We start from the raw sequence: 22,621 nt of genomic DNA, 5'->3' as shown, positions 1-22,621 counted from the left end.
ACACTGAATGGTCATGTAAAAACTGTAAATACTTACCTAGAATTATATTTTGCAAAAGTTAAAATTCCACTTGCCAACCGCCTTATTTTATGTATGAAAGGACTTTGAATATGTTAGAGTTCAAGTTGTAGAATTCTAGAGTAGTAGTAATAACTCTTTAAAAAATAGTCATGTCATCACCGTTAAAAGAAAAGGGACATTACTGGGAATTGGAGCCATCACAGAGGGCCTTACAAAAAAGTGGGACTTCAACGGAGACTTGAAGCAAAAAATGCATATGAATGAGTGGAAAAAACTGAATAACGTCTCAGACCAGAAGAAATAATGAAGGGAAGACATAGGAGCGACGGTTGCAGTGAATGAGGAGAGCGGTCTGATATGGTCTAGGAGTTTATCCAAGAAGATTTGTGCTAGCTTCTGGAAGATTGTGAAAATTTGATTGATTATTAAATAGAATGAGTGGAAATAAGGAGCTATTAAAATATTTTTGAGCAAGGGCATAACATAAAAACAGTTCTGTTTAAGGAATATTAATCTGGAGAAATCAAGTTCCGTGAGTCAGGAAACCTGACCTCTGTCGTAGCACTCTAGATGGGAAAGGGGCTTTTATTTGACTGAGGGGAAAGTGTTAGGAATCCAAGACATTTTATAGGGAAATTGTGAAATTTAGTTTCTACTTTGATGTGAAATTCTGAAAAAGATTTTTGAATTTTGGTAATTAGCAACCAGACAGCGGCATTGAAGTTGGAAGAAAGAATTCTTCTGAGGAGTTAGAGGAGTGTGAGGAGAAGGAAGAAAAATCAAAGAATGTCAGAGCTGTATGTGCCAGATCTGAAGCTAGTTATTTCCATTTGACTTGTGATTTTCTTAGCAACCCTTGAAAATTGGTATTAATTATGTTCATTTTTCCAAATGAGGAAAAAGAGACTCAGAGACGTTACAAAAGATACTCAAAGTCACACAGTTAAATTAGTGGAGGCAGCAAGATTCACGCACAGTGTTGTCTGTCTCTGGGCCAGTTCTCTCAGTGAGAATTGGGGAAATTAATTGTTTGCCCACAGTGTTCCATGACTCATTTCCTACTTCTTGGGTTATATGGCCATTATGTGCCTCCTGCAACCGTGGCTTGAGGGCAAGCACTCTGTGCTGGTCGTGGTTGTATCCCCAGTACTTACAGGACAAGGCAAATAGTAGGCATTCAATAAAAGTTTTTAACCAACAAAAACAAAGGAACAAACAAATAAGTCGCAGAGCTGGCACGGAAACCAAGCCTCTCAAATCATTTTTCCCTTATTTGTCACAGCTGACCATGATCTCTCTTTTGAGGGTTGTGGAATCACCACATGTGTTCAAGCATCCCAACCAATATACAGAATGAGTAATGGTGCTTGAGGTGAGGAGTTTGTGTGACCAGTGGCTCCGACATAATGCTTGTTTGTAGAAAATGATGACATCGTTGAAGACACCAAGAAAACCTGCTGAGAAGTGATTACTTCTTCTCCACTTTCTTAACTGCCATCCCTCTAAAACAGTAAAAGTTGAAAGAGTAAATTTGATTAAACAGAGTGTTACCTCTCAGCCACCATAATCACTTCCTAAGACCCAGTAACATGTTCTGATTGGTTTATACATTGAGTTGACTTTTAATTTTATATACTCTTGTGAAGATTTTATTTTCCTCATCATTTGGCACTTGACTAAATAAATAGGCAAAGCAGAAAGATAGGTTTTTGCTTGATGGTTTCATACTTCCCTGTAGAAAGAATGTTCTGTCCTTCAATGTGTTCATTTGCATCAAAGAGATTGTGCGACTCATTACCTTTAATAACCCCGTCTACTGAGCAACCAAAGACCACTGTGCTTTGAGTTCTGTGCATGTGTTTAATGCTACATACTACCGTTGTGCCAGTGGACTACATGCAAGGATTTTACTGCCTGTTTACTGTGACATTGATAAATGAGCCAGTTTCTTCTCTTCTGTCTTGAAAAACTTAAGTGGAAGAAAGTTCACAAACCCTTTTTAGCTTTGCATATAACATTTGTATAGACTCTTTACCGATGATGGTTTTTATTTTGCATCTTTCTTTTAGCATCATCTTCTGAAAGTTCCTTGTACATCATTTTCCAAAGATGATTTAAAGGCTGACCATGTGTTCTTGAGGCTGTGTATAGAACAAAACATATTCTTTGTCATTCAGAACTCTGCATTCTATTGCATTCTAAACATGTATATGTATATAAAATAATATTTATTACAAACTTACAATATATTAAGTACTATAATAACTACTTTATGTGTATTGTCTCTGATAATTCAATAATCTTGTGAAATAGATTTTATCTTCTTTTTTAGCAATAATACACTTTATTTTTAGAGCAGTTTAAGTTTTACAAAAAAATTGAGCAGAAAGTACAGGGAATTCCCATATACTACCTTACCCTCCTATCACCCTCCACAGTTTCCCTATTATTACCAACTTGCGTTAGTGTTGAACATTTGTTACAATTGATGAGCCAGTACTGATACGTTATTATTAATTAGAGTCCATAGTTTACATTAGGGTTCACTCTTTGTGTTATATATTCTATAGGTTTTGACAAATGTATAGTGACATGTATCCACTATTACAATATCATACAGAATAACTTCACGGCTCTAAAAATCCCCTGTGTTCCACCTCTCATCTTTTTTATAATAGAGAAAATTACAGCTGAGAGATGAATAATTTTCTCAGGGTCACATAGGTACACAAATGTGGCAGCTGTTTTGCCTGCCTAGAATCTGTTCTCCTAACTCTTCCATTAGACTGCCTGATTCATTACAGTTATTTGATCATTTAGGGAATCCTAACTTGGTAAGATTCTTGCAAACTCTTACTAACTTCATGAAAGTATGATGTGTGTGGGAAGCATTTTGCCTGTGCTTTCCTTTTTTTCTTTGAAGATAAAATGCTGTAAGAAATATTTCAGGGAATTAAAATTTTAATTATTGGATATTTGATGAGCCTTGTGAATTAAAGAGAAGTTATTGACTGGAGTAGCATTATTAAAATGAAAGAAGAAATGAGGATGTCAGTGTCTGATCATTTGCTTAACACTGCTATAGGTGGCAGAGGTTGTGGGCCAGGTCCTCCCTGCTAGGATAAGGGATGAATAAAGGAGGTGGCAACGGAGTGAATTTTTTAAATGGATGAATGAACAAAAAGGAGGGAGTGTACAGAAAAATAAGTCAAAATTCTGTGGAATGTACAATACTAGGTTAATTATACACCTCTGCCTTTGGAAAATTTATCTCTGTAACAGTGCTTTTAAAAATATATGTGAAGAAAGGAAAAAACATCACCTGAAGTTCATGTGATAGATAGTGTATAAATTAGAAGGAACAAGCAGATAAGATCGTTCTTCTTTACTGTGGGCCGCAGCTTCTGGACACCACCACTACCTTGCTACCACTCACAGTCAGCGTGGGTCTTCATTCTGACCACGCCAGACAAGACAGAACCGCTCCAGGAAAGTTATTCTTGGGCTATTCTCCTACCTCAGGCCACCCCTTTGTGTTACCCTGTAGGCAGTTTTGAGTCAGAAGCAATAACCAGGTGAAGAATGTACAATTTTAGGATCTGTCTCTAGATTATGATATTGTTTCATGAAAAGTCAGGTTTTTGCTTGTAGGCCTTTCCCCTTACTTTTTTGCTTATTTTCTTAGGGTGATGGTAATGTTTCCTTAAAACTATAGCTAGGAAGATGATCTAGTTTTAGATTAAATCCTCATAGCAGTATTTTAGTCCTGAATGACAGCAGCATGGATAAGCAGTAGTTGGTTGAGATTCAACAAATTGTTGCTTAGTTTCTTCATATATAAAGTGAGCGGTTAGGACAACATCATCCCAAAAACTAAAATGGCCGTAATTCTTTACAAGGAAGAAGAAGGAATAAAGAGGAAACAAACTGAAGGTAGAAAATAAAATAGAAAAGGATAATGTTTCCACCATTCCTTACCACTATCTTATCCTTTTGGTTTCTGTGAAACCGTTTTTTCGCTTTTTCCTCTTGCTTCCCTGGCCTCTTCTTTTTGATCTCTTCGATGAACTTACTGTCACCATCTGTTCTTCCAATCTTGGTGTTTCCCAGGATTCTGACTTCAGTCTTCTCTTTCGACTTATTCCCCTTGATCATCTTCATTTTAGATTTAAACAAAATACTTTTTTTGATGATGATTACCAAGTAGATGTTCGTCTCCTTCATTGGGGCCCAGGAGATGAAGAATTCCTCATGATCCGCTGCTGAATCATCCATTTTCTCTGTTTTTCAAGGGTCGTAAGAGTGAGGCTGAAAAGTTCTTCTTGAAGGCTATTGAGCTGGATCCCACCAAAGGAAACTGTTACATGCATTATGGTGAGTGGTTGAGAGTTTTTTCCACGTCCCCCACATTTACTATTAATGTTGATGTGAAATTTAGGTTTTGAGAGGATGTTGACTTTGTTATTGCAAATTTCGCCTCATTCTATAGTCTCATCTTCTTGCTTAAAACAGTCACATTAAAGAGGGCTGTGCATTATATTTTCCTTTAGTAATTTTCATAGGACGTCAATGGAGAAGGCATTTTCATAGTTGTTTCTTTCAAGTTCAGTGTGGAGTTTAAATGAGGTCTCATCCAGGAAAACATCTCAGTCCTGGCCTGATGCATGGTATATAATCTAAATATTAGCTCTCTTTTTATACTGAAAGATAAAGTATCGCTCATTGAGTATATCATTTTGAAGTTTTAGAAGTTTACAATTTGGCCTCAAAATCTCGCTTTCTGGAAGATACAGATGTACACCAGCCTCTAAAGGCCTAAGAGTGGGGTCAAGGATAAAATGTAAAGCATGTGAGGGATGACTCTCTCCTTCAGTTTAGCCTTGGCGTTAATCAGTCCAGAGTGAACTTGTATAACTCTGTCACAGTCCACTCTCTCATTGGTAGCATGTCATGTGTGAGTGACACACGAGAAATGAGGCGAAGTAATGTAGCTGGTTTGGTGTTGGGTAAAATGTGCTTATTTCTATGACATTTGCAGTTGGAATGGCTTTTAAGAAGCCTAAAAGCATTTACTTTTGCTGATCCCTTGGAAAAAAATGTTTCTTTCAGCACTAGTGGCTTTGATGTGTTAGTTCTCATCAAGTAATAAACTTAAAGGTAGATGGAAATTAAATCTTGGGAAAATAAAACTAATAGGCTTGCATAATATTTAATTCCTTCTTCTATTTTCTAACTACTTGACCAATCACAAGTCCATTTGGTTATTTACATGGTGTGTCTGTGTTTATAAACCTGGGTTTGTGATGCTTTATCTTTCCAGTATAACGTAGCATGTAATTGCATACAACTTATTGCATAAACATTCCGATTTTGTTTCACAATGCAGTTTTATTGCTATATTAAGATAGCGGTCAACTAATTTAAGTTTGCTGCAGAATTTATTTTATTTTTATAGGTTTTCTTATATGAAGTATTTTGAATTAGCATTTTCTCATGCATACTATTTTGAGATACCCAAAATACTATGCATTAAAGTAGTTCCATGATTATATTCTCTGAGCACTAGAGGACCTCTTGTCATTGCATTTTATGAAACAAAATTTTTTTCCTTTCTTACTGCCTGCATTTCCTTTACCTCAAACTAATTCTGCTTACTGCATCTTCTAAGCTTATTTCCCATAATTTTGTTATACTCTCTAGATTTTTCACAATCAATTCCTTTAAACTTCATCATTACTCCATTAGAATTGAAATTTTAAAAATCACTATTGCATTAGAGTGAGCCCACTTGTTGTTCTGATTTGTCTGTCTTTACCCACTTCTATCTTTTTATTTATTATTATTATTTTTATATTACATCATACTCCTGACATTTTTTTCCAGTGGTGGTAGTAGAGAGTATTTCTCCCAAAAGAAATTTTTGGATTTAATTTTAACAGAAAGTGGAACAAATTCTTTATTGCATATGTTATTTGGAAAATAGTGGTAACACGTGTTCTGTAAATGCATGTGTGAAAACTGATTCTTAGTGCCCTTGGACTCTTTACAATTTTTTGGCATACATGCATTATTAGAAGTACATTTATTTTCTAAAGGAGGAATGCTGCATAATTCAATATAGCTTTATGAAATAGTTTCAATATTTTTTCCCCACTCTGAAGTAGGAAATGGAAAGGACTCAAGATGAGGCATTAAAAAAGAGTAGTTAAGGCACAATAATCTACAAATGGATAGGAAGCCCATAACTGGGGCTTGATATTCCTATATCACTGTGCTCAGGTTATAAAAAAATATACATTTAAAGGAATATTAATGATTTTCATTTAGGGGAAATCTACTTCAAATGACTAAAATTTAGAACTAGAAAGCTCATTTAAAATTATCTAATATAACCTCTCTCTTGTACAAATAAGCAGATTGAAACCTGGAGAAATGAAGTTGACTTGCCAAGTTTGTCATAGATAACTAAATTTTGGGTCCCTTGATAATTGTCGTTGCCTTTTCTCCTGTATGTTCCATTTCTTTTCACAACACTGGTACATAGATAGACAGACAGGTAAGTTATTGGGACGATAGATAGTTTTGATTAATAAGCCCTTCTATGCACAGTTTTAGAATGCCACATTCATGTAAGTCATGACTTCGCTTAAACTTCTTAGGGAAGGGTTTTTATTAACTTTAATAGGTATGAAATATATCTATAGGTGGAAGGCACTGTTCTTTTTCAGAAAGTAAGTAGCACAATGTAGGAAATGAACAGGATGGTGTCGTTTTTAGAAGGTGATGAGGTGGGAAGTGGGGTACGTCTTGAAATCAAGTAGGCAGGTAAAGCATCTTTCAGGAGGTGATATTTGAAATCTGAAAGCTTAAGCCAGCTGTTTCAAGAGCCAGGTAAGAGCATTTTAGACAAAAGAAACAGAAAATTCAAAGGTCACCGGCAACACCGAGCTTGTGTGCACAGCAGAGAAAGGGAGCATATTGAACCAAAAGGGAGAGTGGGAGGAGTGAAACTGGAGAGGAAACTGGAGATCCCATGGAGCTCTGTAGACCAAGCTGAGTCTGCATTTTATTCTAAGAGTGAAGGGACCACGTAGAGAAGACAGGATTAGAGAAAGGTCAGAGTAGAACTAGAGGAACTCTATTGCTGTGTTTTAGGCGAGAAATGATGGTGGCTTGAACTTGGGAGTAGTTGTGAAAATGTAAATATTTATATTGAAATTATACATTTACCTTCTTTAGAAAATTCTAAGATAATGAGGAATAGGGAGGAGCTGTTTTCCATTTATGCACCATCAATATATAACATATTGCTGTACTGACGGTAATGTGCAATAAATGTTGGTTGAGCTCAGTTAGGAATATTCTCCATTTTAGAATTGGATGTAGGTCCCAAAATTGACTGAAAGGTTGTTTTGTTGGAATTTTTATTAATTTTTTTCCAGGAAAATACATACTATGATTCTCATATCAGTTCTTCAACTTACTAGTTATGGATATTCTTAGGATATTTATACCCATAGATTGAATGAATAATAAATGTCAGCTTAAAAATAAATGTTTAAATGAAATAAACATGCTGTTTGAGCATTTTTTTAAATGCTTTTGCAAATGTCAATGAAAATGCCAGAGTGGGTAAGTTTTGTTCTATTGGAAATTCACTCTCCTATGTGATTATGTGCTTTTGGTTTGCTTGTTAATGATACAAGTGACTTGGAAAATACCATCCAGTTGGGACTAGACAAAATTCCTAGAATTATAGGAATTTATATTGACTGCAATGGCAATTAGAAGGCAGTAGTTAAAAGCGCTACCAGTTATTTGTATTTTGAATGCACTAGTTTTATGTCTGAGGAGAAGGGATTGCATGGCTGGCCTTTTTTCTTCAGGTTGGCTCACAAGAAAGAAAGCTAAGCAGGTTTATAAAGTTGTTTGAATAAGTTGGCTAAATGTGGGACCCTGTGGTACCTCTAGTCTCTGGGATTAAGATTTCTCATCTGTAAAGTGAAAGGGTCGATGTGGGCTTTCAAAATGTTTTCCACTACTCAGATTTCATGTGTTTCTAGTATATACTGAATTTCTCACTGGTCTTTCATCACAAATTTTAAGGAATGTGTAGAAAATAGGTTTCAAACTATCATATTAGTAATAGTATAATGTTGTATTTATATGTCATCAAGTTTATAGTGTATTCCAATGTCCATATGAAACAAATCATGCGAAGTCTTTATGGAATTTAGGCTATAAATGTCAAAGGTGAAGGTCTGGTGCCTTGGTGTCTCATGTGGGCCTGTAATTCAAGGGATTCTCCATGGATCTTCCCTAGACTCCCAAAGGCAGCTTCTGCCACAAGAAGGAAAGTCAAGACATGAAGTCCTTCCATTTCTTTTTTCTAAGAGAATTACTAGAAAAACCATTTTGTTAGAAAGAATGTATTATACATTTTTTTCTTTACTTGACTTCCATAGCAGTAAGTTTGATGGAGATTGAAACAACTTAAATCAATACACATTTGTTACAAGATACCTACAATGTATAAATCTGGGCAGATGGGAATTCGTTAGATATTAAAGACAAAGCATGAAACGTTGAGAGAGGGGCCGGCCCCACGACCGAGTGGTTAAGTTCATGCACTCTGCTGTGGTGGCCCAGGGGTTTTGCCGGTTCAGATCCTGGGCGCAGACATGGCACCGCTCGTCAGACCATGTTGAGGTGGCGTCCCACATGCCACAACTAGAAGGACCTGCAACTAAGATGTACAACTATGTACCAGAGGGATTTGGAGAGATAAAGCAGGAAAAAAAAAAAAAAAAAAGATTGACAACAGTTGTTAGCTCAGGTGCCAATCTTTAAAAAAAACAAAAAACATGTTAAAAGAGAGCAGATTGTGATAAGTGCTATTGAGAAGAAGTATTCTTTTATGTAGCTCTTGGATGGTTTCTTCTTTTCCTGTCTACTTCCCCACTGTGTATTTCTAAGAGTGAAGCCTTATGCTCATTTTCTTCATTATTGATGCTCTCTCTGGGTGACGTTGTTCATCTCCAAGGGCTCAGCTGTACAGTGACGGCTCCTGAACCTCTTCCTCCAGCTCAGTATTTATTAAGCACCATGCTAGATGGAGGGACACAGCAAGGTACGAGACCTGTTCCAGTGGAGGTTGCAAACTGCATAGGAAGGCACAAATTGTAAAAGTAATGATTTATTTATAATTACAGTTAGTTTTAAGGAGACACAATACAATTAAGGGGCCCTGGTCAGGGAGTGGGGGCTGATGCCTGATGACCTCACATGTAAGCTATTTTTGAATGTTCACTAGGAGCCCACCAGACATAGTATAGAAGTGAAGCAGTACAATGGAGAACATTAAAGCAGCGAAATACTTGAGGCAGAAGGCATAGCATTTGTCTGGGGAATAGTTCAGAGACAGAACTAGGACCATAGTTAGAAGCTATGAGAAACACATTCTGGCTCCATAGAAGCAGGAACATCCAAATTATGAGAGCTGCCAGCTATGAAACGAGTGCCCATTGAAGATTTTTCAAGTGTAGACTTATAAGGATATTAGAGAGAATCCAATCATTGGGAATGGGGAAAGGGCTCGTATAGACAAGTATGAAATCATTTCTAATACTGAGGATCAATCATTTTATTCTTCTTCCTCTTGGGCCCACAGAGAAGTGTAGAATTTTATTGTACTGAAGTCATAATAGTTTGTAACTTTGTGAAATTTCAGTTGTACATTATTATTTGTCAATCACCATATGTATGTGCCCCTTATGCCCACTCCCGAATCCCCTTCCCTTCTGGTAACCACTAATCTCTTTGTCCATTTGTTCGTTCATTGAGAAGTGTAGAATTTTCTTAAAGTATAATTACGTAGATTGTTAATATTTGGCTTTAATATCAATTTTAGAATCCTGAAAATGTCTTACTACATTTTTGAAACACTTTACCATTTTACCCAGTGTTTTCTTGACTCTGATCTTTTTTGATCATCTAACCCCTGTGAGGTAGGAATGGATCCCAACTACATTTGGCTGAAATAATGTAAGTTCAGAATGTTCAAGTAACTCTGTGGTTCAGAAATTTTCAACATGTGTTGAGGGAAGAACTTGAAAAGTCCAGCTTTTTCAGCTTTTAAATCCAGAACTTTCTATTGTTAATATTGTAGTCAGTTTTTCTCCAGGATGGGTTAATACTACTAAATGTCATTTTAAAAAGTAGGTACTGGAGGAAATTGTTAAAATATTAGGTTTGATCTTTCATCAGTGAACACTAAAAGAAGATGGTTGAAAATATGTAAGAGGTTGAATTGGTGAGAGGCCTGTGGTTATTTTTTATTATTCATAATTAGAACTAATCAGAAGATAGTGGTGAACTGAGGTTAGTTGTGTTGTAACATTTCATTTTGAATCACTTCAGAAATTGCAAGTGTAATTTTAAAAATTAAATAACGAACTAAATAATGGTATTTCTTTGATTAAAAATGAAAATACATTGTTGGTGAGTCCTTGGAAAATTGCATTGAGATTACAATTATGTTTACTGCTTAAGACCAAAACATTTTTCATGTGTGTATATGAGGAGATTGTTGCTGAGCTAACATCTGTGCCAGTCTTCCTCTATTTTGTATGTGGGATGCCACCACAGTGTGGCTTGACAAGCTGTGCTAGGTCCGCACTGGGGAACCAAACATTCAAACCCTGGGCCACCAAAGTGGAGCATGTGGACATAACCACTACACCACCAGGCCTACCCCTAGACCAAAATGTTTTATTAAAATATCAGTGTTTAGTGTCCCTTTATTGCTCCAACGACCCCATAGGCAGTTCACAGATATATAGAGTACGATTTTTCTAAATGTTGTTCCAAACTATTTCATTTTTTACCTATGATTTAAAAAAAATTCTCTATTATTACAATACGTCTAATAATTTATCATTTAATCTTCATATCTGTTTGTATTTTATGTGAAAAACTTTCCAAAGACTGTTAGAATTAAAATTTTCCCATGAAGAAAATGAGGAGAAACAGGAAAGGATTCTCTAAGCTTACAAGCAAAGAATAAAGGGAAAATTAAAGGATCATTGTGTTTCAAAAATACAGGAATACAGTTAAAGAATAAACAGTAAAGTGATAGAAAATAATTTGCGTAAAATCAAAAAGTAAAGATGTCTACTTAAGACATAAGAAACTTTGTAAAGCTACAAGTAAAATAGGCAGAATACAAAGACCTAGGGGTATGAATGAAAATTTCCAAAAGAGGAAATACAACAGGTTTTAAAAGATAGGTAAACATCTTTTTATTAGATTTCATTAGAAATCAAAGAAATTCAAATTCAAATGACAGTGAGTTCCCTTAAGCTGCTCTGGCATTTATTCTGAGTAATTCTTCTCCTGCTAATATATCTTAAGAAGTATGTTATGTTGTAATGTTATGAAATATTATGTCAAGTTAAATTTATGAAGAATATATAATGGAGATACCTACCTATGTTATTGTACATGAAGAGCAATTAAATTCTTCAGCATAACGATGTCCTTAAAGACGCAAAGCAAAGCAATGTTAAGATTGGATGTTTTAGCTTTTTGGAATTTTGTGGCCAATTTTTTTTTTGGCAGGCTTAATGTTTTCTATTTATTTTGCATTTTCTTTAAGGAACATGTTACTTCATAAAGGAATATATACTTCAATAAAATATGCAAGAACAAGCATCTTAATCCATTGTTCAGATAGTTTGGAGGAAGACAGCAGGAAAATTATTATAGTAACCAAATAATTATACGAAAATTATTTAACAGAACTTAACGTGTAAAATTTAAAACATAAAATTTAAGTGAGAAAGGAAAAAAAAATAGACATCTTTCCTGAATTCTCTATTAAATGCCGTATTTCCATGACAAATTCGTCAAATATAATAGTACAGATGTTTACTTAGTACTTTTGTGTCCTGAGAAATTCACTTGTAGCATCTTCTTTAATCCCCACAAAAGCCAAGTGGAGAGATTACCTAATTGTCTCCACTTTACAGACGGGGAAAGTGAAGTCATCAAGCCGTAAGGTAAATTGCCCCAGTTTTCAGTACCCGTGATAGTGGAGGCAGCGTTAGAACCAAGGTGTTCCTGACTGCTATGCTGCACTGTCATCATCCCTCATGTCAATATAAGAGATGAACAGGTCTTTTGCATCCGTGGATGCTGTAGTGGTAGGTGATACAATATGCATCCAATACACTGAAAGTTGGGAATCACTCACCTTTTATTATCGTTAGGGGCATTCAGAGGCAGAAGACTATTTCTATTTATCTTGTAAAACATGGACAACTCATTTAAGGTCCAACCTTCATCAAACGATGAGCAATCTTTGGTCATCTGACAACTTTTTCCTCTTTATTCTGAAGACATAAAGGACCTGAAAGTAAGAGGGAGAAATCTTTATGGATTTCATGCATTTATGATAACCATTCCATTCTTAGTTCTATTTGAATTTTCTTTTGAGAAAAGAGAATTGGTTAAGAATTTTATGTACACATAATATTTATTATTTTTGTATCCACTACTTGCTGGCCTTTTGAAAGTTATTTCCACAAACCTTTGTTATGAACCTTTGTATTGTTATGAAACAATACAAAATACTAATTAAAAGATATAAATACACCTTATATAAAATTTTAGTTTTCACAGTAAAACTAAAACTCTTACATATTTAAGTATGTAATATGTCAATGTATTATACACTGTATAGTGTATACTTTGAGTCTTATAAGCATCTTTCATAAAACATTTAAAAACTGACTGATTATGGTAATAATCAGGTGTCACCAAGCGTGGCATCATGGTCATGCAAATGGCACTTGTTAGCTGTGCCACTTTAAGCAGGTGTCTTAACCTCTCAGAGCTCACATTTCCTCATGTAGAATGCTGATTACCATGCCTCTGAGATTCTAAGATGATATCAGTTCTGACCCACTGTCTTGGTCAATGCAGGCTGCTGTAACAAAATACCATAGACTGGGTGTCTTATAAACAACAGAAATTTATTTCTCATGGTTCTGGAGGCTGGAAATCCAAGATCAGGGTGCCAGCATGGTCAGGTGAGGGCCCGCTTCTACATGATGGAAGGAGTGAGGGATCTCTCTGGGGCCTCTTTTATGAGGGCACTAATCCCCATCATGAGGGTTCCACCCTCATGGCCTAAACACCTCCCAAACACCCCCCCTCCTAATACCATTGCCATGGGGGTTAGGATTTCCACATATGAGTGGAGGGGAGGCACAAGCATTCAGACCATAGCAACAATTTACATGTATTCTTTTGAACCTGTCTTTGTTCCAGACTCACGAAGCCACAAAAGCAAGATGATAAGAACTGAATTAAGCTTTGGATTAGGGAGGAGAGAGTACAGTGGGTTTTGGACAGTGGATCATGGATTTGGAATGAGGCTCGCCCAGCCCTACTGCTGATTATCTCCTTGAGCATGTTCTACCTTCTCCTAGCCTCTCTGCTCCTCAACTTCTTAGTCTGGAGATGCTTGCTGCTGCCTCCAGTTGTGAGGCTTCATTTCCACTTTTGTAAAATAACTAGCATGTAATATATGCTCAGTAAATTGCAACAGGGGCCGTTTATTATTTTTAAATTATGATAGAAACCATACTGATATCCTGGAGAGTGAATGAGTTCTATAGAAAAAATTTTGAATAAGATATATAAATAAGGACAGTAATTAGAGGACAAGGAGACAAAATAAAAACCTAGGAATTAAGAGAAAGGGGAAATCTTTATCAGTGTGCAGACAGAAATATCAGACAGAAAGGGAATAATTACTTGCAAGAAGAACGAGGATTATAAGTAACAAGTTATTGGGAAGTGGGGTGGGGGGCAGGAAAGAGAGGGAGAGAGAAAGAAGAGTTACCGTTTCTCCAGTCTTAGCTATTTTGATTTAGCGATTGCACTTTGAGATTCTTGTTTGCATTCTGCCTTCCACTTCATTAAAGCCGTTGTTCCCAAAGTTCCTGTGTCCTGCCATTAACCTCTCTGTGCCTCACTAGACACATCTGTAAGTGAATCCCGCAGGAAAGCCCGTTGGGATGGTGTGGGAGCACAATGAGAAGACTCCCCTCTTCTTGGGAAGAGGCTGTGAACTCCTTGAGCCGAGTCTCTCCATTCTCGTTACCACCCATTGTAATTCAGTCTCAGAGGCACACTTCTTTCTTTAGTGACTTCAACACCTATGTTTGAGTCCTTCTTTCTACTTCATCTCTCTCCTTACAACTCCCTTGTCTAAGAATTCACAAAATCCTGGAACAAAATGAGGCTGCTCACCTCTATGTCTTTGATTAGGTTGCACCCCTCATCTAGTTAGGTCTTTTCATCTAAGGTGATAAGACTCAGACTGAAGCCTAGCATGAACTTATTTTCCTTGATGAAGCGCGCAAGGTCCCTGTTGAATCTGCGCATTACTTAAACCTGTCATGGGATTGTGTCGCTTCCCCCTCCTTGCCCTTCCCCCACTCCTTCTCTCTCTCACCTCTTCGACTCCTCCCCAGTCTCCTTTCTTCTCCTCCTTGCCCTCCTCTAATTCCCACGCTGCATCTGACAGTCTTCATAACTCCCTCAGTGGTTTTCCCGGCATCTCATAACCCTTTTGGAAAGAGTCAGAGAAGAAATAAGCGCAGTAAAGCAACGCTAGCCTTCCTGACCTCCTTTCCAGTTGAGTCCAGCCCTGGCCTGCTCTTCCTCTAATCTCCTTTGCACCAGACACCTTCATTCCACCTCTCCAATTCAGGGCAAATTCTCATCTCACATTCATTGAGGGACAGATCCAGGGCCTCCCAACCTGAAAGCAGGCAGTCCAGATTCATCTCCTGGGTGTCATTTCCTTGTTCTCTTTGTCCACCTGTTTTCTTGGCCAGGAACTATGGCCCATTTACCTCATTGGGTCTACCTCGGTAAACCAGAGCTTTTATTAACCTAGGCTGCCAAAAACACAAGGAAACAAAACAGAAGAAAGGGGAAAGAGATTGGTTTTAAGGAGTGTGAGCATACCTAAAATGCAAGGAATATTCAGGAAGAAAGACACTCAGGCCTCCCTTCAGAGAACAAAAGGAGAAGATTCCTTTTCATGTTTTTATTTCTCTCAGGCATAATTAGCATACATTAACAAGTAGCCTCTCATTAACAGCGTCTCCTTTCAACAGCTAGTCTAAATCCTGACCATTGCTCTGTTACCCACCCTGTTTTATCAGGAAGGCATTGCTCACCTCCCCTAATAGAAACACCCCATGAACAGCTGACCTCAGCTCCCCTTTACCCACTTTTCTTGTTACCAGGAGATGTCACCAAAACCAGTCAGCCCTAATACTTCCACTGTGACTGTTCCCCTGTTCAATCATCTGAAGCTTTGAAAAAGTCCTCAGGTGTAGACACTTGCTTCTGGGCGCTAGTAATGTTCTTTTTCATGATCTGGCTTCTGACTCTATGGCCATAGCCGCTTTGTAAAAATTCAAGTGATACCCTTACATGTGCCCTTTACTCTATTTATAAGTTAAACAAAGCCAAACAAAAATTCATCTCAATCCAGAAATGATGCACTTAGCCTGTGATACCTTACATCCTCCCTTTTCAAATTTATACCCATTTTATGGTTAAACTATCTCCATAGTCTCCTCCTTCCTCAACTAGAAATGTTGCATTTATCTTAGTATATTCCCCACTGCAGGTATTGCCAGATCTTGTGTATACTAGGCACAATTTACATGTCTTGGATTGGATGCATTAACCTATGGTTTCTTCTTTTACCAGACTATTGAACTGATTCCACAAAACAATGGAATATAATAGATTTTAGCCAAATTGCATAGTTTAAACTGTTGTGGAATTAAGATATCCTTGAAGATATGATGATGTCTGGATTATTTGTTGTATTCCAAGGGAAATTCACAGCTCTAAAACCAGGGCTGCCATATTGATGAGGTCCAGGTGGTACCATACACAGAGACTTAATTGTAAATGACACCCTTGGAAATTATGAAGTGCCCAGCATATGTGGCCATTTACTACAGTCTGCTAAAATCATTGTAAGGTGAGAGGATATGAGTAGACAAGTGCCTGGTGACCTGTGCTGGGTAGATTCCAGCTTGCTCTTGAAGGTGAAGCAAGTAGTTACATAGGGATATGATTAGTTAATTCAGTCCTGTCATTGAACACGTATTTATTGTATTTATTGTATTTATTAAATCCTCACAGTGTGCCAGGAAATAAGCAAGTGAGCCACTGTGACATCTGGGGGAAGAACATTCTAGGTCTAGGGATGGCAAATGAAAGGACTCAGAAGCAGAAGTTTTTGTTCCTCCAATATGCTAGATGAACAGCATATATCAATAAGCCAATATAGATTGAATAAGTGACCTAAGGGGAGAATGGTAGAGGACAAAGGAGATAAGGTCAGAGAACTGAGGCAGGAAAGTGGGAGGGGGAAACCCGTGCTGGTCATATCAGACTGTGTAGTCCAGTGTAATGACTTTCACTTTCCCTAAATCAGCTGTGGAATGACCAGATTTGACTTCCATTTTAACAGGATCACTCTGCCTGCTGTGTTGAGAACACCCTGTGGGGTGAAGGGCAGAAGAATGGAGACCAGTTAGGAGGTTACTGCTGTAATCCAGGGTGAGATGATGGCTTGAGACAGGGTGCTATCAGAGGAAGTAAGACAATTCTGGATACATTTTGATAATCTGATGTCATTTTCCAAAGGGAACTGTTTTAATGCAAATGCTATGTTCTAGTTGTTATTTTTATAAATAAGATTTTCATTTGCCTTTGAACATTTTTTAAAGCTACATATGAATGACTTTTCCTAAAGAGAATAGTATCATCGTGACACCTATTACAGATTGTTTCAGCTCCTTAATTTACTTGCATTGATCATGAGTGAATTTTTCGTAATATTTTAGTAAGAAATGTCAGTCCCAACTAATCTAGGGAATTTATATGTAGAATTTTTACAAAGCAGTATTTGAGCCTACGGCTAAGGCCAGCTTACATTTTTATGGATTTCTCCCTTTCAGACAGCTTTTTAAATCCGAGAATTAATGAAAGATTGATCTTCACAGGCTTCTCGTATTGAAATGTTGGTCAAAATCTACCGAGTAGTTTAAATGGTTGAGTTAAAGAAATGTCCAGAGAAGAAATGGTGTAGCTCTAATGTTGAAACAGTTGAATCCAGAACTGTCGACTGCTTTTTCCCTCTTGCCTTTTAGCCTGTGGGAAGACTTACAATCTTTGTATGTGGACCTCTAGAGAATGCTTCCTCGTTTTATATCCTCTTCTGGTTTTCCCTACTCAAATGTCTTTTCTTTTCTTTATGATTTATTTTGTTTTCTTCCTTTGATTGGAAACAATTAAATAAGATGATGATAATTAACTTGGGTAAGACAAATTACAAACCAGAGAAATAATGATAAAGTGTGGTAGCACAATACACCCATGAGAACAAAATATGTTTTACTTAAGATTTTTGTGGTTTCTTTATTTGAAATTCTACTCAATTACCAAACACAAAGAATGTGTTTGTCTACTGTATGTGAAAGAGAAGTGATTTCTCAGAAATCTGTTCTGCATAGGAGGGATAGAACTCTTAAATCTCCTTACTTTAAGAGTTTGAAAGAGTAAACATGTTTAATGAGTATGTCTTATTCATACAGGTGTATCTTTCTATCTACACATGTTTGTAACCTGGTCATTATGCCTATCTATGGGGGAGGGCATGCCGCATATAGTTGATTAACCAAAAGAGCTCAGTCTAACTGGTGGCTAATTCTGGACATGGAGTTCAGAGTATGATGCAAAACATTTTGTTCTTCCCCTAAGACACTGGTTTTCAAACTGTGAGCACTGGACTAGCAGCATCAGCATCAGCTAGGAAGTTGTTAACAATGCAGATCATGGGCTCTGCCTCAGACCCACTGAATTTGAAACTCTGGAGATGGGGCCTAGCTCTCTGTTCTGTTCAGTCCTCCTGGTGATTCTGCTGTGCACTAAAGCTTGACAACCGCTGAGGAAGGTAACTTTTCAGGCCTTGCAGAATCCACCAGTGTGGATGGACTCCTTGAAGTGCCTGCCTTCCTCAGGTTTTCTTGCTTCCCTTTTCTAACCCTCTTCACTCCCTGTGGTGTCTTGGCTCCATCTTGTAGCCTCCCCTCCCTCTCAGAGCCCCAGTACCCACCGAGCCTCAGGATCTGGCTCAGCGTTGCTGGGCACAACAGTGAAGAGCACCTGTGTCCCTTGCCACTATTGATCACTTTTCCTAGCAGTGGTTCAATGCCTTATTGTGTAAAATGGTTCACCTCCCAATAGTGATAAAGATGAGAGGATTGAGCGTCACATATGCTCTAAGTGGCTTGCTCATGTTGGGACAATTCTAGTCTATAGCGCTTTGCTCCAGCCTAATTAATAATACCTTTCCCTTTTACTCTTTTAAGTACTCTGGTTTAGATGCTAAATTATATTACAGTGAATTTAAATCAGAAGCAATTCTCATGCTATTGGAAAGTGGTCAAAGATGGATTCACTGAGAAGGAAATGTTTTAGGGCATAAAAATGAAAGATATCCAGTTACAGTAGGTAGGCAAGATAAGACTGGAGATTTGGGTGGGACAAGGCAGAGAAAGCTTACAGGCCCAAAATGCAGGACAACTAAAGATGTGGAGCAGCAGGTTAGACTGAGGGAAGTGCGAGTAGTTCACAGAGGCTGCAGCCTGCGTCTGGTGGGGGCAGTGATAGATGAAGCTGGTGCAAGAGACGTGAATGAGGTAGTGTTCCAGAAGGAGTAAGGGCAAATTTTGTTCCTTCTTATTCCCCCAATAATCTATTAATCTAGGTTCTTTGGATGGTTATTAAAAAGAAACCTAGTATGTCTTTTTTCCCTTTTTATATGGGTTCTATGTATTTTAAATGCTTATTGCCCTATTTTTCATCAATTCTGGGGTATATTTCACACAAACAATCATTGTATAACATAGCAGAATAATAATTTACTTTCAGTGGGTTCAAATTTTCAAATTCAGTTAAAAAAAAAGAAACCAAACTATTCGTACTCATAATATTTTCTGCCTTTATCACAGTAGAACAGTCGTGCCGGACTCTTGAGATAGATGACCTGTCAAGTACAGAATGGGGGGAATTATGCAAATAATTAACGAATGTGTTGTGGTATTGTTTTTCTGAACATTAATATGATGAATAAATTCTGTAATAAAATGATCATAAGGGAATTTTTTCTGTCACCGTTTACAGTACTAGAAATTATGTGTTTCATGTAGTTTTGGGATCTTGCAAGCTGTTTACAAAGTGCATGTTGCATGGCAAAGCTTACTTAAAGCATAAGAAATGTTTTTAAATTATGATAAAAAATGTATATTTGATTTTGCACAATTAGTTAATGTTACTAAATTTTGTTGTTGAACATTAAAGATGTATTTAGCATTTGTTAGCATTAACAAAGCTTGAAAGACTTTGCCCTGGGGCATTGCATATAAACTGACCTCTTATGCCAATCAATATCATTCTCTTTGTCACACAGACTTCTTGTCACTGTTTCTCTCTGTTTCTATGTGGACAGTATAGGTATCACCTCCTTTTTTTCTCTTTCTCTCTTTTTTTTTTTTTTACCAAAGCTAATATATCTCCTTTTCACTCTACAGTCTGGAGTAATGAATTTTAAGAAAATAACCTTCATTATTTAATTAATTGTTGCATTTTCCTAACTATTAATACAGAATAATTTTAGCCATAATAGCTGCCTAGAAAGGAAAAAGAACCATTAATAAATTCCTATATTATCCTTTGTTTAAATATCATTTAAGTAATATATTTATTAATGCATTTATCTAGGTAAATATCATGCTTTGAAGACAGGTAGCAATTAATATTGTGTTTTAATTAAAAAACAATCTGTGGAAAGCATTAACTAACTGAAGAATGGGTTTAGCATGGTATGTTTTGCTAAGATATATATGAGGACATATTAATTATTCAGAATGCCACAGATTGTCTAATTCTTCTTTTACTTTTAAAAACCACATATAGTTTAAATTGAATCCATATCAACATATTTATAGAGCTAGCATATACATTAATTTCATAAGTAATGTGTTTTTCTATTGTATTTTCTTAATAATTTTCTGACCCAACAATTATGTTTGTTTTGGGAGATGAGAAAGGCACAGAATAAGTGCCAAACTAAGAAAGAGATGTAAAACAATCTTTGGAAACAGTTAAGGGGTCTCCAAGACCTGGTCTTAAAACTTTGTCACTTCTTTTTAAAAAAAGTAGGTTTGAAATCCTAGGCTTATCTTTACTCACCATTCTTTACCAATTGAAGTTGAGAGATGCTTAAGTATAAGCAGTAGCTGTGGTTTATTATAAATCCTTAAAACAGAACATTTCCCCTTGTATTTTAAGAACTGATCCTTTTGGGTTAGAGATAAGCTAGTAAGCAATGGGCTCCTCCGACAGTCGCCAGGGAGGATTTACAATTTTGAAAGTTTTTCTGTTTCTGTGTGCAGCTCAGGACTTGCAAATCATTTTGTAATTGTTTTTCATGTTGTTAAAGTCTTGAACTTTAAGCAAACAGGAAACCCAAAGCAAAAAGAAATAATCATTAGACCACAACTCTATAAGCCTGTCAATTGCATGGATGGTTTCTACATATCTCCGTTATCCCTTGATTTGGTTTTCATTTAAATATCCATATCAGATAAGGCTTCCCATCGTTACTTTTACTGTTAATAAATCCATAGCTGTAGAAAAACAACCTATTCTCTCTGTTTGCATATTTACAATTTAAAATGGAGCCCAACTTTTATGTTGTTTTCTTTGCCTAAATTGCAATATGAGTCTGGGATAACATGATATAACAATTCTTTAGGTACAATTTTAAAGAGTTGTGTGGCTCTATCTGTAATGATTCTAACCTTGCAAACCTGACCTGAAAGTAATCTCAAAAATCTGAACTTGGTAATATTTCTTCCACATTTATTAGTCAATCTAATAAGAATGAGTTAATGTTAAACCAACCTTTCTATGTTCTTTCAGTAATTTTAGTCTTACTTAAATCACATAAATCTTAGCTTCGTATCACCTTTACCAGTGTTCTTATATTTTTCTCTACAGCAGCTTTAATTGTTCCACGGGATTATTATTTTCCAAGTTGACGCTCACTTGCTTTCACACTTTGCAGGTCAATTTCTTCTAGAAGAAGCTCGCCTCATAGAAGCAGCCGAGATGGCAAAAAAAGCAGCTGAACTGGACAGCACGGAGTTTGATGTGGTCTTCAATGCTGCCCACATGCTCAGGTTTGTTTTTGCTGTTGCACCTTCAAAGAACAACTTTGTGGCTTTGGGAAAGCAAGTAATTACACTGACTACCCGACTGTATCACCTAATTCCACCTTCTTAAGGTGAATTCTGCTGCCTAACCATGCTAAAATCAGTCAGGACTATTTTAGCCGTTCTAGTTTATGTTCACAGTATGTAGGGCACTTTGAAAATTATTGAGACCCCTTTGCCCTTCCCTTCAAAAATTATTGGCCATAAGATACAAAAAGAAAATTGCAAAATTAAAATTAATAACTGTCTAATTAAATGTCTCCAAAACAAAACATTATGTCAATCAACTGCATCTCAATATTTGTGTTTTTATATTAATTATATTGAATGTGCATGTGGATACATTTTATTACATTTGGTAGTAGAAAGAGTTATCAAATACTAATGTACTTAGGGCCTATCAAATTCTCAAAATGGCCCTATAATTAGCACTGTTGCTGTGTGTATTGAAACAATGTTTTTTAGACCTTCATAACTTCTATTTTCGGAAAGATTATTAGGAAGGCTAATTGCAGTAATAGCAAAACAAATAAAAGGCCGATCAACAATTTTTGTTATGAATATAAAAGTCAGTGCATCCATGAGTGGTGTTTTAGGTTAAAGGAGGATGTTTTTAAGAAATTTAAATGGTTTATACAGTTGTTTAAAAAGCGTTATTTGTTCTTTTAGCAATATGTGTACCCCTTCTCCCATACTCTTATCTGAATTTCACTCTATTAAATCTCTACCAAAATGCTTCCTTAGGTGACATCCACACCATGGGCTCTGGGCTTGGCTTGTAGGAATAGGTTTGTAATTATGTAGATTACTCTTACAAAGGAAGAGAAATAGAGGAATTGGTTCACATTTGGATGGTTTTAAAACATAGACTTTTGAGAAAAGTAGAGGAACTTTTTTTTAACTTTTTATTTTGAGGTCACTGTAGATTTGCATGCAGTTGTAAGAAAGAATACGGAGGTCTCCTGTACCGTTATCCAATTTCCCCAAAGGTAGTATCTTGTAGAACTATCATGCAATATCAAAACCAGGATATTGACGTTGTTGCGGCCCACTGGTCTTATTGGGTTTCCCCAGTTTTGTTTGTCCCCGTGTGTGTGTGTGTTGAATGAGCATGTGTATTTCGCGCTAAGCACTTTTATCACATGTATAGGTTTGTGTATCCGTCACTACAGGCAAAACACACACTATTCCCATGACCGTAAGCATCCCTTGTGTTG

The 22,621-nt window shown here is 36.7% G+C and overlaps 1 protein-coding gene across 2 annotated transcripts in view; it reads left to right on the top strand.

Annotated features, from left to right (window-relative positions):
- TMTC2 (transmembrane O-mannosyltransferase targeting cadherins 2) overlaps positions 1-22,621 on the top strand; it is a 388,282-nt gene that overhangs the window by 290,892 nt on the left and 74,769 nt on the right. For both annotated transcript variants that reach the window (XM_046646810.1, XM_046646811.1), the window contains exons 9-10: positions 4,314-4,395; positions 21,257-21,371. In XM_046646810.1, coding sequence (XP_046502766.1) covers positions 4,314-4,395; positions 21,257-21,371 — 197 coding nt within the window. The remainder of the gene's footprint in view (positions 1-4,313; positions 4,396-21,256; positions 21,372-22,621) is intronic.

This window comes from Equus quagga, chromosome 19 (assembly GCF_021613505.1).
Source record: "Equus quagga isolate Etosha38 chromosome 19, UCLA_HA_Equagga_1.0, whole genome shotgun sequence".
Lineage (NCBI taxonomy): Eukaryota > Metazoa > Chordata > Mammalia > Perissodactyla > Equidae > Equus > Equus quagga.
Note: the sequence above shows the minus strand (reverse complement) of the source record. Positions and strands in the feature narration are given on the sequence as shown.